Here is a 14,815-nt window from a genome sequence, read left to right on the forward strand (position 1 = left end):
CACACAAGAGCTTTGGCTGTTCAATACATATGTGATAACAAAGGAAGAATATAATTTTGCTTTAAGGTTGAGACTATCATTTGTAATCACTAATGATTATCAATCTGGCTTTTCTTGAGAAATATGAGATTGTAGTTATCATGAGTTATGCTCAACTCTATGGTCTTTTGAATTTCTCAACTAGATCTCTATGTCCATTGCCTACTATAGTATAAAAACTAATAGGATCTTTGATCTATTTAATAATATTTATATCATCTCTTTTTAAAAAATTGAGCTCAATATTTTAAGATTAGTTAAAGTGAAATTCCTCAATAACTATATTGTAACCAAAAATAAAGTCTGGTGGAAAATAGAATCTATGAGATGGTTAAAAATTAGGAGAGATTATAGTTTTAAAAATTGTGTCTGGTTAAAGAGAAGCCAAACAATTGGAAGTATCAATTGATTCCATTTCTATTAAAATAAAATGGAGATGGGATAGAAAGATGAAAATTAATTATTGTGGGTACATATCAGTCTTTAACAATAGAGACTCAATACTATGAATTAATATATAAATAAGATACCTGATACGTAGCAGTTCTGTTTTGCTCCCTTTGGGGGGCACCCACCGCATGGTATTTACCATATGCATGGTAGTTCTCTTTCTGTGCACTAGGGGGAGGTGTGACACAATTACTCTGGAGGAGTGGTGGGCAAATTGGTGTCTATGAGGATGTTTCATTTTACTGGTCTCTTCTTAGACACTGTGTTTTCCCCTCATTTGCGTAACAGCACATCTAATTAAAGATAATCAATGGAGCATAATACCCTTTTCTTGGAAATTTTTCATTCTCTTGTTTTTGCATTATTGTAAACCTCAAGTAAGGATATTTTATGAATTTCCTTGAATTAGTATGGAATGCAAGAAAAATACAGATTTGTCATATTTAAAAGGTAATGATTAATAAATGAATTTGTAATCTCTACTCTTGATTTGCTAGCTACTGCCTTTAAAGCCTCAAAACCTCAGCTTCCAAGAAACATGCACTGGGACCACCCCTGAGAAATGTACAGGTGAGGTTTCATGGGGCAGTACAGTTAGGCACGTGCTCCATAAAACAACGCAGACTTCTACAAAGCTCTAACTCCCCTCTTTAGCAAAGGCAAATGCAAGACAAGCTACCTATTTAGAAAATACAACGACATTTTGGGATTTGATGGTCTGGCTCCTCTTTGAATTTTTAAACTGTTAAAGTTAGTATGTTAAGGTTAGTCTGGTGAATTTTGGATCCAGATCAGACTGCAAATTCACATTATAGGTTATCTCATTGAATCCTCTGAGAAATAAATAGCTCCTTGGCCTGAATCTTTAAGCAATTATCCCAAAAACAGTCATCAGAACTTTCTTGTAATTGATCTGGATTTGATTTTCTTTTAATCTTGAATGCTTCATGTTACAGATTCGTACGTTAGTCATTCACAATTTATAAATGGCAACTTAATTTTAGTATTTATGAATTGTGATCAATAAATACTCTAGCAATTAAAACACTCACCTTTTCTATTTCAATACTTCTATTTTCTTTTCACATTCTTAACTCTTTCCCAGAATGGCTGGAGAAGGAGCAAAGCAGTCCTTGCTTGTAGATGTTTGTGATAACTGGAGAGAAAGAATCTCTGAGATTAGGAACTGCAGTTGTAGAAGAAGTAGATGAATCATGAGTCTCTCTCTCTCTCTCTCTCTCTATCTCTGTGTGTGTGTGTGTGTGTGTGTGTGTGTGTTGGTAGTGGTGGTGGTGTTATTACTTAGAAAGCATGAATTTTAACAGATCTCCCACTGACCTGCGATCTCCCACTGATCTGCCTTTACATTTAGTTCGGCTTCTAGGCATAGGGGCTTTGGCAAATGTGGTCATCAAGACTTATTTAGTCTTAATGAGATAACATTCAAACTGCCATGTGTAACTTTAACAACAAGATCAAGGTAAACAATACACCAGAACTACTGTGAGTGAGTATATGGATGTTCACTTTACTTTGTATTTGGGCAGAGTTGCTAGTGTCTCACAAGGGTAAAGCCCTAAGTATTATTTAGCCGGATTTGAGTTTTAACAAGCTACAAAGCTTGAATTGACCGTAAGCCTCTCTCCTTAAGGGAGAGGCGTTTTTCCTCTGGGGAGACACGGCCTCTCTTTCACTGGGCTTCTGCTTTTCTTCTGAAACACTTTCATAATCAAGTGACTTTCCTTGCCAGGGTGCCTGGGGACAGCTGATTTTTCTCTGAGGATAGAGAAAGTTACATATTGATTGTTGTTGCTCGCAGCTGTTTGCAGCAGCGTAGGCAGAAGCCGGCACGCTAGCACCCTCGGGTCTACGCACACTCACTGAAATGCACAACACACTCCCCAGAAACACCCCCCGCCTCGCGCGCGCACACACAAACACACACGCACACCGCTCTGCACCTCATTGGAGACGGGTCCACGCGCAGCCGGAAGATCTGCGCTTCCCTTGGTATGGGTGGCTGGATGGTGCCGGGGAGTGTGTGTGTGTGTCTGTGTGTGTGTGTGTGTGTGTATACCGAAGGAAGACTGCAGCTACCTTATTCTGCAAGCACGCTGTGATTCCAGTTTCCGTGTACATTGGATAAAAAAATAAATAAATTGCTGTCAAACTTTTTTTTTTTTAATTCTGTCTTTTCCAGAGGAAGACGGTGGAGGCGCTTCTCCTGGTAGTTAAGGACTCGGGAGACCCTGCGGCGAGGCCCTTGGCGCCGCCGCCAAGGCGGAGCGCAGGGCTCCACTAGCCCGACGGGTCTCCCATCTAACTGATCTAATCAATGGCTCGGAAGCTCTGGGGCTTCGGGCTCCGCCCCCGCCAGTCTCTCCTCCGCCTTCCATTGGGCGCGGGCCGAGGGGGGCAGGGCCTTGCTCCTCACGCGGATTGGCTGGCAGGGAATCAGTATCAATGTTTAAGCGGCGGCGTGAGGTGAATAGAGTCAGTCAGTAAGAGGCGCTGGGGAGAGAGCGGGGACTGCGAGCCCGGCGGATGCGGCAGCGCGGAGGGCGGCTGGGGAGACGCTACTCCAACTGTTGAATTTTCACCTTTTCATTTCCACCGAAGCTTTGCTTGCGGAGATGGATTTATTTGCTTTGAAATCCGCACGTCTTTCGCAGGCTGTGAGCTGATCCTGACAGGCACCAGACTGAAAGAGACCACCCGTGACAGAAAAGGAGGAAAAAAAAAAACCCTCCACAACGGACTGCACAATTAACTACGCACGCCGGTGCTGGACTTTGTGAATAGAGAACACTGGGGAAAACCGTGAACTGTGACGCGGGGCTAAGCTTTGAACAGTCATTGTAATCCTGATTTTTTTTCTTTTTTTCCTAAGACTCTGAAAGATTTGTGGGTTCCTCACGCCTAACCAAAAGGAAAGGTTTTAAAAAATAAATACACACACCTAGCAAAACAGACGCCTTGTTTTCCAGAGCCTCGGACTCCGGCAGAAAGAGGTAGAGTAAAAGTGCTGCTGGGTTCAGCTTCACCTTCCTCCTTCCCTCCCTCCCCTTCTCTCGCTTTTTTTTTTTTTTTCCTTTTTCACCAAAACATGAATCTGGCTTTTCTTTCTGTAGAGTGAGTCAGAGAAAGCGTTAGAAAGAAGCCACAACTAATGTCTGTGAAGGGAGGACCATGAGGCGAGAGTGAATACGATTCGTTCCGCTGCTTCTGACTCATCGGGCAGATCGGAACACCTGCATTTCTGGATGTGTCATTCCCGTATGTCGAGGCGCTTCGAGAACTCGAAATAATGTGTAGACAGACCTGTGCCTAACATCCCCCGGGCGGCAGCTCCCCGGGGTGGGCGCCCCAGGCTGGACCGCTGAGGCCGCAGCCCCTCGCCCGCTGCCCTAGCGAGTCGCCCGGACTGTATGAGCGAGACTGCAGAATGCATCACGCCAAACCTTGATGTGTTCCTTTCATCCAGCCCACTCCTCCTACTATAGAAAAAATTGAAGCAAAAAAAAAAAAATCCCGCACTTCATTCGCTTCAAATATTCACCACTTTTATTTCTCGCCAAGGTTTTCCTTTCTAGATGAAGAGGACTGGGAGGCAGGGCCATTGGAAGGAGATGCTGAATAGAAAGAAAAGAGAGGCACTTGACAGCCCAGCCCTGTGAATGCAGAGACTGTTTCCCTTCTAACGAGAGACAGGGAGAGTGTGTGTGCGAGCACTGGGAGGGTGGCTCCCCCTTCCTTTTTATTCCGCCTCCCCCTCCCCTTTCAAATCTGCACATCCAACCATGAGTTGCCTGTTGATTTCCTTTCGTCTGGGAAGAAAAGAAAACTGGAATTAAACTGCAGCTAGAGAAGTCCTGGCTCGCGGGGAGAGAATGGGATGGTAGCGGCGGCTACTGGCTTGGCGTAGAGAAATCACAGAGTGTGTTCTACGAACAGAGGCGGAGATATATCTATATATTTTTCTCCTCCCAGTAGACTCACACCACAAACGCTGATCAGACTGTGGCTTTCTTGGCTTGGGGGAAAGCCTTTTCCGAGGAAGAGAGGGAGGAGCCTGGGAGAGGGAGGAAACTACAAATCGGGACACTAGTTCTTTGCGCTGCATTTCCTCCCCTCCCTTTGGCTGCTCGGAAAGAAGAGGGAGAGAGAGAGAGAGAGGAAAAAAAAAAAAAATCTTGGCTGGGAGATGCAGTCCGCCGCCGCCGCTGCCTCAGCCGGCAATGCAAGATTAGATCTCTAAATGCAGCAAAACACTGCCTGAAAACAGTCCAGCCCGCGAAGCAAGCAGACATTTCACAGGGCTCCGGGGAAGCTTGAAAATATATCTGACTCTCTTCGTTGTTCCTCATCCCCATCAATTTCATCACAGGAGGCGAGAAACAAGTAAGGATTTCACTTTCCGATCTGCCTGAAGACACACCTCCCCGCTCCCTCCCCCACCCGATGTGAAGAGTATTCCGGAGGCAAAAGGCAGAAGTGGATTTGCAGCGCCCTAGCGGGAGCGAGGAAAACCTACGGATTCTTTAGCTCATTATCATCCTTCCCAGACGCTATTTCCTTCTTATCGCTGGTCTCATTGCTCAAGTTTGAGTCGCCCGAAGTCCCGGCGGGAGAGACAAAGCCCCGGGCTCGCCCCCAGCCGCAGGGAGCCTCCGCCTTGCTCAGTGCCCCTGCGGCTCCGCTGCGCTGCTGCTTCTCGCCCAGTGCGGATGCTGTAGATCAACAGGTTCGGGGAACTTGAGAGGAATAAGGAGAGACCGCCCGGTGCCGCAGCCCGGGAGCGGAAGGAAGGAAGGACCCACAGACTTGAGGTTCGCGTCGCGCGCGAACACTGCCCCAAGCTGGCGCGCACCCATCCATTCGCCCCTCCAGTCCGGCTGCTTCTGCCGACACCCCACCGGTCTGGGATGTACCTTTCCATCTGTTGCTGTTTCCTCCTATGGGCCCCTGCCCTGACGCTCAAAAACCTGAACTACTCCGTACCGGAGGAGCAAGGGGCCGGCACGGTGATCGGCAACATCGGCAAGGATGCTCGACTGCAGCCTGGGCTTCCGCCCGCAGAGCGCGGCGGCGGCGGCGGCGGCGGCGGGCGCAGCAAGTCGGGTAGCTACCGGGTGCTGGAGAACTCGGCGCCGCACCTCCTGGACGTGGACGCCGACAGCGGGCTCCTCTACACCAAGCAGCGCATCGACCGCGAGTCCCTGTGCCGCCACAATGCCAAGTGCCAGCTGTCCCTCGAGGTGTTTGCCAACGACAAGGAGATCTGCATGATCAAGGTGGAGATCCAGGACATCAACGACAATGCTCCGTCCTTCCCCTCCGACCAGATTGAGATGGACATCTCCGAGAACGCGGCCCCCGGCACCCGCTTCCCTCTCACCAGCGCGCACGACCCGGACGCGGGTGAGAACGGGCTCCGCACCTATCTGCTTACGCGCGACGACCACGGCCTCTTCGCGCTGGACGTCAAGTCCCGCGGCGACGGCACCAAGTTCCCAGAGCTAGTTATCCAGAAGGCACTGGACCGCGAGCAGCAGAACCACCACACGCTCGTTCTGACCGCCCTGGATGGCGGCGAGCCGCCGCGCTCCGCCACCGTGCAGATCAACGTGAAAGTGATTGACTCTAACGACAACAGCCCGGTCTTCGAGGCGCCCTCCTACCTGGTAGAGCTGCCCGAGAACGCCCCGCTGGGCACCGTGGTCATTGACCTGAACGCCACCGACGCCGACGAGGGTCCCAACGGCGAAGTGATCTACTCCTTCAGCAGCTATGTGCCCGACCGCGTGCGGGAGCTCTTCTCCATTGACCCCAAGACCGGCCTGATCCGTGTCAAGGGCAACCTGGACTATGAGGAGAATGGGATGCTGGAGATCGACGTGCAGGCCCGAGACATGGGTCCCAACCCCATCCCGGCCCATTGCAAGGTCACTGTCAAGCTCATCGACCGCAACGACAACGCGCCGTCCATCGGTTTCGTCTCCGTGCGCCAGGGGGCGCTGAGCGAGGCCGCCCCGCCCGGCACCGTCATCGCCCTGGTGCGGGTCACTGACCGAGACTCTGGCAAAAACGGGCAGCTGCAGTGCAGGGTCCTGGGCGGAGGAGGGGCGGGCGGCGGCGGCGGCCTGGGCGGGCCGGGAGGTTCTGTGCCCTTCAAGCTGGAGGAGAACTACGACAACTTCTACACCGTGGTGACTGACCGCCCGCTGGACCGCGAGACACAAGACGAGTACAACGTGACAATTGTGGCGCGGGACGGGGGCTCTCCTCCACTCAACTCCACCAAGTCGTTCGCCGTCAAGATTTTGGACGAGAATGACAACCCTCCTCGTTTCACCAAGGGACTCTATGTGCTGCAGGTGCACGAGAACAACATCCCAGGAGAGTACCTGGGCTCTGTGCTCGCCCAGGACCCCGACCTGGGCCAAAACGGCACAGTGTCCTACTCCATCCTGCCCTCGCACATCGGCGACGTGTCCATCTACACCTATGTGTCTGTGAACCCCACCAACGGAGCCATCTACGCCCTGCGCTCCTTTAACTATGAGCAGACCAAAGCTTTTGAGTTCAAGGTGCTCGCTAAGGACTCCGGCGCGCCCGCGCACTTGGAGAGCAACGCCACTGTTAGGGTGACTGTGCTAGACGTGAATGATAACGCTCCGGTGATCGTGCTGCCCACGCTGCAGAACGACACGGCTGAACTGCAGGTGCCGCGGAACGCTGGGCTGGGCTACCTGGTGAGCACCGTGCGCGCCCTTGACAGCGACTTCGGCGAGAGCGGGCGCCTCACCTACGAGATCGTAGATGGTAACGACGACCACCTGTTTGAAATCGATCCGTCCAGCGGCGAGATTCGCACGCTTCACCCCTTCTGGGAGGACGTGACGCCGGTGGTGGAGCTGGTGGTGAAGGTGACTGACCACGGCAAGCCCACCCTGTCCGCAGTGGCCAAGCTCATCATTCGCTCGGTGAGCGGCTCCCTGCCCGAGGGGGTGCCCCGGGTGAACGGCGAGCAGCACCACTGGGACATGTCGCTGCCGCTCATCGTGACTCTGAGCACTATCTCCATCATCCTCCTGGCGGCCATGATCACCATCGCCGTCAAGTGCAAGCGCGAGAACAAGGAGATCCGCACTTACAACTGCCGCATCGCCGAGTACAGCCACCCGCAGCTGGGCGGGGGCAAGGGCAAGAAGAAGAAGATCAACAAAAATGATATCATGCTGGTGCAGAGCGAGGTGGAGGAGAGGAACGCCATGAACGTCATGAACGTGGTGAGCAGCCCCTCCCTGGCTACCTCCCCTATGTACTTCGACTACCAGACCCGCCTGCCCCTCAGCTCGCCCAGGTCGGAGGTGATGTATCTCAAACCGGCCTCCAACAACCTGACTGTCCCTCAGGGGCACGCGGGCTGCCACACCAGCTTCACCGGACAAGGGACTAATGCGAGCGAGACCCCGGCCACTCGGATGTCCATAATTCAGGTAGGAGACTTTTAGCCTAACTGGAACTTCACTTTCTTGCTGGTTGGGAGCTGTCCTGAAATCTTTGGAACAGGGCACTCCACACTGCCAGCAGCAGTGAGAGGGGAATTTTTTTTAAGTGAAAATGATTTTAACTTTTGCCACTGTGTGTAGAAGATATTCTATACATAACCCTTCCCATGTAGGCTAAAATCTACAAGATGTAAATGTCTTACTTTTCTTACATTTTAAAGTTTATTTTTAGAGGTTTTAAAATGTTACCAATGTTAAGTATTCATAGTTTATTTTACTTTATTTGTTGGTTTGCATTTCTTTCCCCCCAAAAAAGGATTCGTAGTGTAGAAAAAATACTGTTTTAGTTAATTTACTTTAAGTTCATTAAAACAATCTGACGCCAAAAGAAATGTTCACTCAACTATCAAGAAGTTAACCACTTGAAGTACAACATAGCAACCAGTCAGAATTCCAGAGCCTGAATCAATTGGAGCTAAGTTTTCACAACCCCTAAAAATCAGTTTTATATTTCAAAAGTGTTTTAAAGGATGTGAATCTCATTTATTCTTCACCTGAAACTGCAGCGTAATGCATTAGTGTAGCTTAAGCTTTGGAAATGTGAATTATGCTCTGAAGGTCTTAGAAAAGTTTGAGAAAATATTAGGCCCTGGAGAATGACTAGTAAGTCTCTGTGAAAAGTTTAAATCTGTTTTGTGATTTTCCTGATGTATTGTTTCCTGGAATCAATGAGGGATTAAGAGTATACTAGAACGGCAGACTCACTCTGTGCTGTTGAAAACAGGAGGCAAATTTGCACAAAAGGCACTTGTGCCAAAAATAATTCCAGGATGCATTTAGTTTTCATACTGTGTGTAATTTCATCATATCTACATGATATATATTAGATAGTATAATTTAAAGTTATTGACATATGAAAAAAAAAAACCTCACTGACCCAGCATGGACACTAGACTCTTAACAACAGCAGGTGCCTGTATAGTGTCTGTCTAGTCACTGCCTAGTTTCTTTCATCCACTATTGAGTTGTGTCATGGAAAAACTTAATTCTTGCTTATTATGAATGTGTGTTGCTACAGATTACTCTGAATGAGCAATACTTGAAATGCACAATTGAGTTTAACTAAAAGTGACATTTTGAGAGAAAGATTAGTTTGGGGCAAATGAAAATAATTTGTTCAGAGTTTTATGCTTTGAAAGAGCAAACTCCTTTTAATGACTCTTGATTCAGTAATGTTTTTATTATTCAAACAGAATAGTAAAAGTTCATAATCTCTAAATTTCTAACATAAGTATAACAAATACTAAAACTTAGCAAAATATTTTCTATAATAGTATTATGTCCTTGTAGATCAGACTGTTGTACTTGACGGGAGACTGAATACTGAAGTATCAGTTGTAGTATTAATATCCCACTTTTTACAGTGTTTGCTATACACCAGTAATCATGGTTTTTTTGGAGTTCTATATAAAACTGAACAAGAAATTCCTCCCATAAAAAAACTGTAGTTTGTCTGAAAATCTGTGTAAAACTGGTATTTATGATAATTTCTTTAGAGGAAGATATGTTAATACACATTTCTAGATCTATGGTAGTCATTTGATAAATACACATATGTTACATATCTTTCTTACATTTTTACCATTGACAGTTACAAAGATATCACAGAGGGCTAATGTTTATTCTTCTACTTCAAGTACTATGAATTGAATTCATATTTAGAGTGCAGTAAAAACGAAGTCTGTACAGTAGAATTCTCAGCAAACCTGATTCCTGGTCAGATTAGTGAGAAACAATCTTGGATGGAAGTATTCAGGAGGTTTTAGGGGGGTGGCGGGCAGGCATCCCTATACTGTGTTTACACCATATTCTTGAAGCTGATCACTGCCCAAGGGATGGATAATGGTGATGATGATTCCTCTCATTAGCAGTAAAACTTGAGCCAAAGAAAACCACACACACACATACACACACACACACACACACACACACACGAAGGGAGAGAGAGAATTTGAAGAGAAAACAAAGGAGACAAACTTCCTTGCTATTCCGTTTCTTCCCGAATCTTAACTCAAGCCATAAAGACACAGAAGAAGTTTTTCTTGATTTTTTTTTTTTTTTCTCACAGTGGTTCAGTTTCCCATACTGTTCCTGCCCTGGAAATATCCTCAGTACACAATGTTAAAACAGGCTCTTTATTTATTTAATTTTTCCTATTGAGTTTTTGCAGTCCTATAAAGGATACTTTTAAAATTCCTAATAGGTTAATTTCCTTTTAAATGTGTCAGGTTTTTCTCAATGCTTATTATGGAGAACAAAGGAAATTGATTACAGTGACCTTTCATTTTTCCTTTCTTTTTTAAACTAGTATGCTGCAAACACTTTGTGCTGAAGTGACATGCTCAAATTAAAGTGTTCAGGTATCCCACAATCTTGTTTCAAGTGCATTTATTAAAGTGTATTTAACACAGCCTGCTGAAGAAACACACTATTAATTTCATGTGTATTTCTGAAAGAATTTTAATCCACAGAGTGCAGTTGGACTTAAATCTACTAGGTCTAGGTTATTTTGATTTTCCAGCATCTGTGCTGGTTAGAATGTTCCCAGTGATTTCTACTGATGGAATGAAAATAATATCATAGCTGTTTTGAAATACACTGGTTGAGAGTGGTGATATGAAATTTAGGAACTTTAGGATTTATAAGACTCATGTTACAACTCAAATTAAAATTTCTCAAAAGATTTTGTATGAGTCACAGGGTCTAAAATGCTACGGTTAAGATCTCTAGGTTCTTGGGCATAAGAATATTTTTATTGGAAATGGATGCAGAATAATCACGTAAGCTTGTGTAGAAAGAATGGTTTGTGAGAAGAGACGTTTTCACCAAGTTTCTCAGCCCAAGTCAAGTCAGTCTATGAAGTGTTTAAACAATTGGCTAGTGATGAAAGTACCCTCAATAGTGTGAATCATAATACAACATTGTTATAATGGAATATTTTATTTATTTTAAAGCTACGAAAGTGATTTTGAAAAATAGGAACAAAGACCTTGTCATAGGTAAGGCAAATAGATCATTACAACAAATCTATATAAAAAAAAAAAAAACACTGTTCATAGGAGCAACTTCCATGTGAATTATTTCATGTGTTAGTATGAAAATCTAAAATCAAGTAGAGATCATTAATAATTGTCACGAGTAACTGCTGATTGTGGCTTGGCAAGAATCATTTGTTAAATCTTAGGGTAACTTTTCAACAGGTGTTTTCAACGAAGGCCTAGCTGAGAAGAGGGAGGAAGCTGGGGACTTCTCATTGGTGGGAGAATTACCAGTTTTGTTTGAACATCTGTGTTTTCAGACTTTTTTTTTTGAGCATGACTACAAGTCATTTTAATATGCTATCATAGAAGAAAATATACTGAGCCAGCAGAATAAGATGTACTAAAATAAATTTTTCAAAGGAATACATTCTTACACAGTGTTTTACAGTTCAATTTTAAAAGATTCGCATTGGGGTTGACTTTAGGTTCTTTATGCTGGCAGAGGAAATCCTTTTGCTATACCTGCGTGGTCTCTTCAATAAAAGTGAATTAAACAGATGGTAAATGCTTACAGTCAATCCAAATATGTAAAAATGAGATAGAGGCATAGAGGACTAAAGTATCATAGTGTCGACAGGAAATTAAGTATTTTAGAATGAAAGGGTAAAAGGAAAAAAGTATACCTTTACTAGAGACATTAACTGTTACCTGTCTTTATTCCTGCTTCTCTAACACAAGAGATTCTTGACTTGGGACTCAGATGAGTTCTCAAGACCACAATCTTCAAAACTTCATACTCTAGTATATTAATGATTTCAGTAACAAACACAAGTATGCCGACAATTTTTTTCACTTACAATTAAAAAAATTTTTTTTGCAATATTATTATAAAACGGTACGTTTTGATTAGTTATATGCATTTGTTTCCATAAACTTGATGTATATCTGTCTCTATTCATAGGGGTTTTTGTGGACTGAGTAGGAAGGGAATATCCCTTTCTCACTGCAGGCCTTTAGGACTGTCTTGTCCATTTGCCTTTTGAAGTTTCTTATAAGATAAGATGTATTTTTACTCCAGATTAACAGGAGTACACAATCATAAAATGTATTTTTCTGTTTTACCATATATTAAAAGTAGCACAAATAAAGTAGGAATAAACTTAAAAAGATAATCAGCGATTAAGGTGTTTTGAATTTCTTTGGAGAGGAGTTTAAAATCCAAATTATTAACATCATTTTTAATATATTCTTACTTTTATTCTTAGTTTTGCGTGTACTCATGAAAATCACAGCTCCAACAGAAATGTGTGCATTTCTCTTTTATAGTAAATGAAAATACAAAAGGTATAATTTTTACTATATGAACTAGAAAGCTCAGAATCTCATTTTTAATACTATTTGATTTAACTACTCATAATATAATAACTTCTTTATCCATTAGCTTTTTAGTTTCCAGTGACATTTCTAAAATATTAGCTGGATAATACTTTATCATCCTTACACTGAGATGATAATCATCAATCTTTTAAAAATGTAGGAATACAATAATTTTTAATTTTACTTAAGTTATTTGAGTGAGTTATATAAATTTAATTGAGTTCTATGAGAATTTTATAATTTCAATAAATATTGTCATATATAAATCTGCACAGAGGACTTTGGAATTTTATTCTTGTCATCTTCATGTTATTTAAGGCTGTATGCGATTCATGAAAAATATCAGATTGTAGAAAAGTATGCCTTAAAATTCCTATCTCAAGTGCTTGAACATACTTTTTAGTCAAGAAAAAAAATTTACATGTTCTAAAACACTATCTATTGCCTGTAACTATATTGATCAAGACAGACCCCAAAATTAAAATAAAATAAAACATATTTTCCAGAAACTTTTCTCAATAAAGTTGATGTTATAATAATATTATTTACTTTTATGGTGCATAGATGCATGTTTATATATAAGGTTAAAATAAATAAATTATTCTTAAAATGATCCCAGATATCACCTCTATTAATGGACTAAGAAATATACATATTTTTAAAGAAAAAAAAACTTAAAAATCTCCAGATAAATATTTGATACTGTTTAAAAATATAATATTTATACCGTGTCATGTTTCACTACCGTTATCAGGTTTCAAATTTTTCACTGTTAGCGCTGCTTATGTGATATAATGCAGTAGACATGTATTTATAAATATAAAAGATATAAATTAAGAATATACCATTTTTTGGGATTAATAAGGGTTTACATGCATTTACTGCAGTGAAGGCTGGCTCTGCCCATATTTATGAAAATGTGAACAATAAAACTTCCTGGCAAAAGTAAAGTATGGGTATACATGTATAAATGTCTTTATATTTTCAGTATAATGTATAACTCAAGCACAAATATTAGCCCATTTTTCTACTTTTTTAGTTTAAAGGTGGTTCTCCTCTTTTTAAGAGTGAACTCAAACCTTTATTTTTCTTTGAAAGTAGGTTAAAACTTGATGACCTTACTGTCTAAAAGCTTCAAACATTTTGAAGTTCCTTAAAGTAGAGCCAGTCATTCCAGAGCAGAGTAGTTAGGAAACAGCTGGCCTTCAGTAGACAGTACATTGGCGTTTATGTAGATTTAGAGGAAAAAAATCTCATCCAAATTTCGGATTCTTTCGGGAGGATGGTGGGATGGCTGGAGGCATTGTGAGAATGTACACTGGGAGCTTGATGATGAAACCACAGGAGGAAGGTGAAGCCACTAGAACTAGATTCATGCCAGTTAGGAAGTGAAACTTAACTCCCCTCTGCTGAGAAGTCTTGTAATACATTCAATAGTGGGTAAATTCTTACAAATGCACCTGCTAATTATGATATTAGTCATTGCTCCAGAATGTATTCCCCTCAGTGATGCTTCTGTTTAATAAATCCCTCAGGGCATTATCTTAAAGCCATATTTTAGTAAAGCCATTAGGGAAACTTTTTTTTTTTTTTGTACTGAATTCCTTCAACCAATGACTGTATATTTGTTAGAGAATAGCAGGAAGATCATTTTGCCTATCAATTTGAAGTTAGTGTGACTTCTGCCACCCACGTACAAAACACTTTTAAATCTTCATTAGACCTACACTGATCTATTGTCAACCTATTTTACCTAAGGAGAAGTTGACAAGAATTCCCTTCATTGGCACACAGTATCTTACAGTTAGTCATAGCTTTCACCACTAGCTTTGACAGTGATAGATTGCTAGCCTTTGATCTTCTGAAATAAATTATCTATAATAAAGTAGTCCTTAATGACATCAACATTCCCTGCTGTGACTAAGAAGCTTGCTCTCTTCTGTCCTTGCTACTGCAGAAGTATCAATTCAATACTTTTAAGTTAAAGCAAAAAAAAAAAAAAAAGCTATAGCAAAATATAGATGCAAAATTGTTGCAGTGTGGATGGCATTTTTCACTTGTGTGCACCATGTTCTTCCAGTGATTGTAAAATTGGTTTCAGACAGTGTTTGAGAGAATCTATTGATATACATGTAACATACTTTTATTTGTCTGTTCTGGTCCTAGTGACATTCTGATTACTGGTATTTGTAGGCTCTGCCCTGGATCTATTCCAGGGAGTTTTATTGTAGTGAAATGACTCTTACAGTTCATTGAGCATCTAGCATAACTGTGCTAAATATGATTGGCACGTTTGCATATATTTATTCAAAAAATAAGGCAGTTAAACAGCATAATTATGAGGAAACGAATCGTAACAATAAAAGACCGTTTAAGTTAACAAGCTTTGTGATC

The 14,815-nt window shown here is 42.7% G+C and overlaps 1 protein-coding gene across 4 annotated transcripts in view; it reads left to right on the top strand.

Moving 5' to 3' along the window:
- The first annotated feature begins 2,972 nt into the window (after positions 1 to 2,972).
- Positions 2,973 to 14,815, top strand: part of PCDH17 (protocadherin 17) — a 98,367-nt gene continuing 86,524 nt past the window's right edge. For 2 of the 4 annotated variants that reach the window (XM_074378259.1, XM_074378258.1), the window contains exon 1: positions 2,973 to 7,991. In XM_074378259.1, coding sequence (XP_074234360.1) covers positions 5,415 to 7,991 — 2,577 coding nt within the window. In that variant the 5' untranslated portion in view covers positions 2,973 to 5,414. The remainder of the gene's footprint in view (positions 7,992 to 14,815) is intronic. The other 2 variants (XM_074378256.1, XM_074378257.1) reach the window with 2 other exon arrangements.

The sequence above is a fragment of the Camelus bactrianus genome, chromosome 14, assembly GCF_048773025.1.
Source record: "Camelus bactrianus isolate YW-2024 breed Bactrian camel chromosome 14, ASM4877302v1, whole genome shotgun sequence".
NCBI classification, from domain to species: Eukaryota; Metazoa; Chordata; class Mammalia; order Artiodactyla; family Camelidae; genus Camelus; species Camelus bactrianus.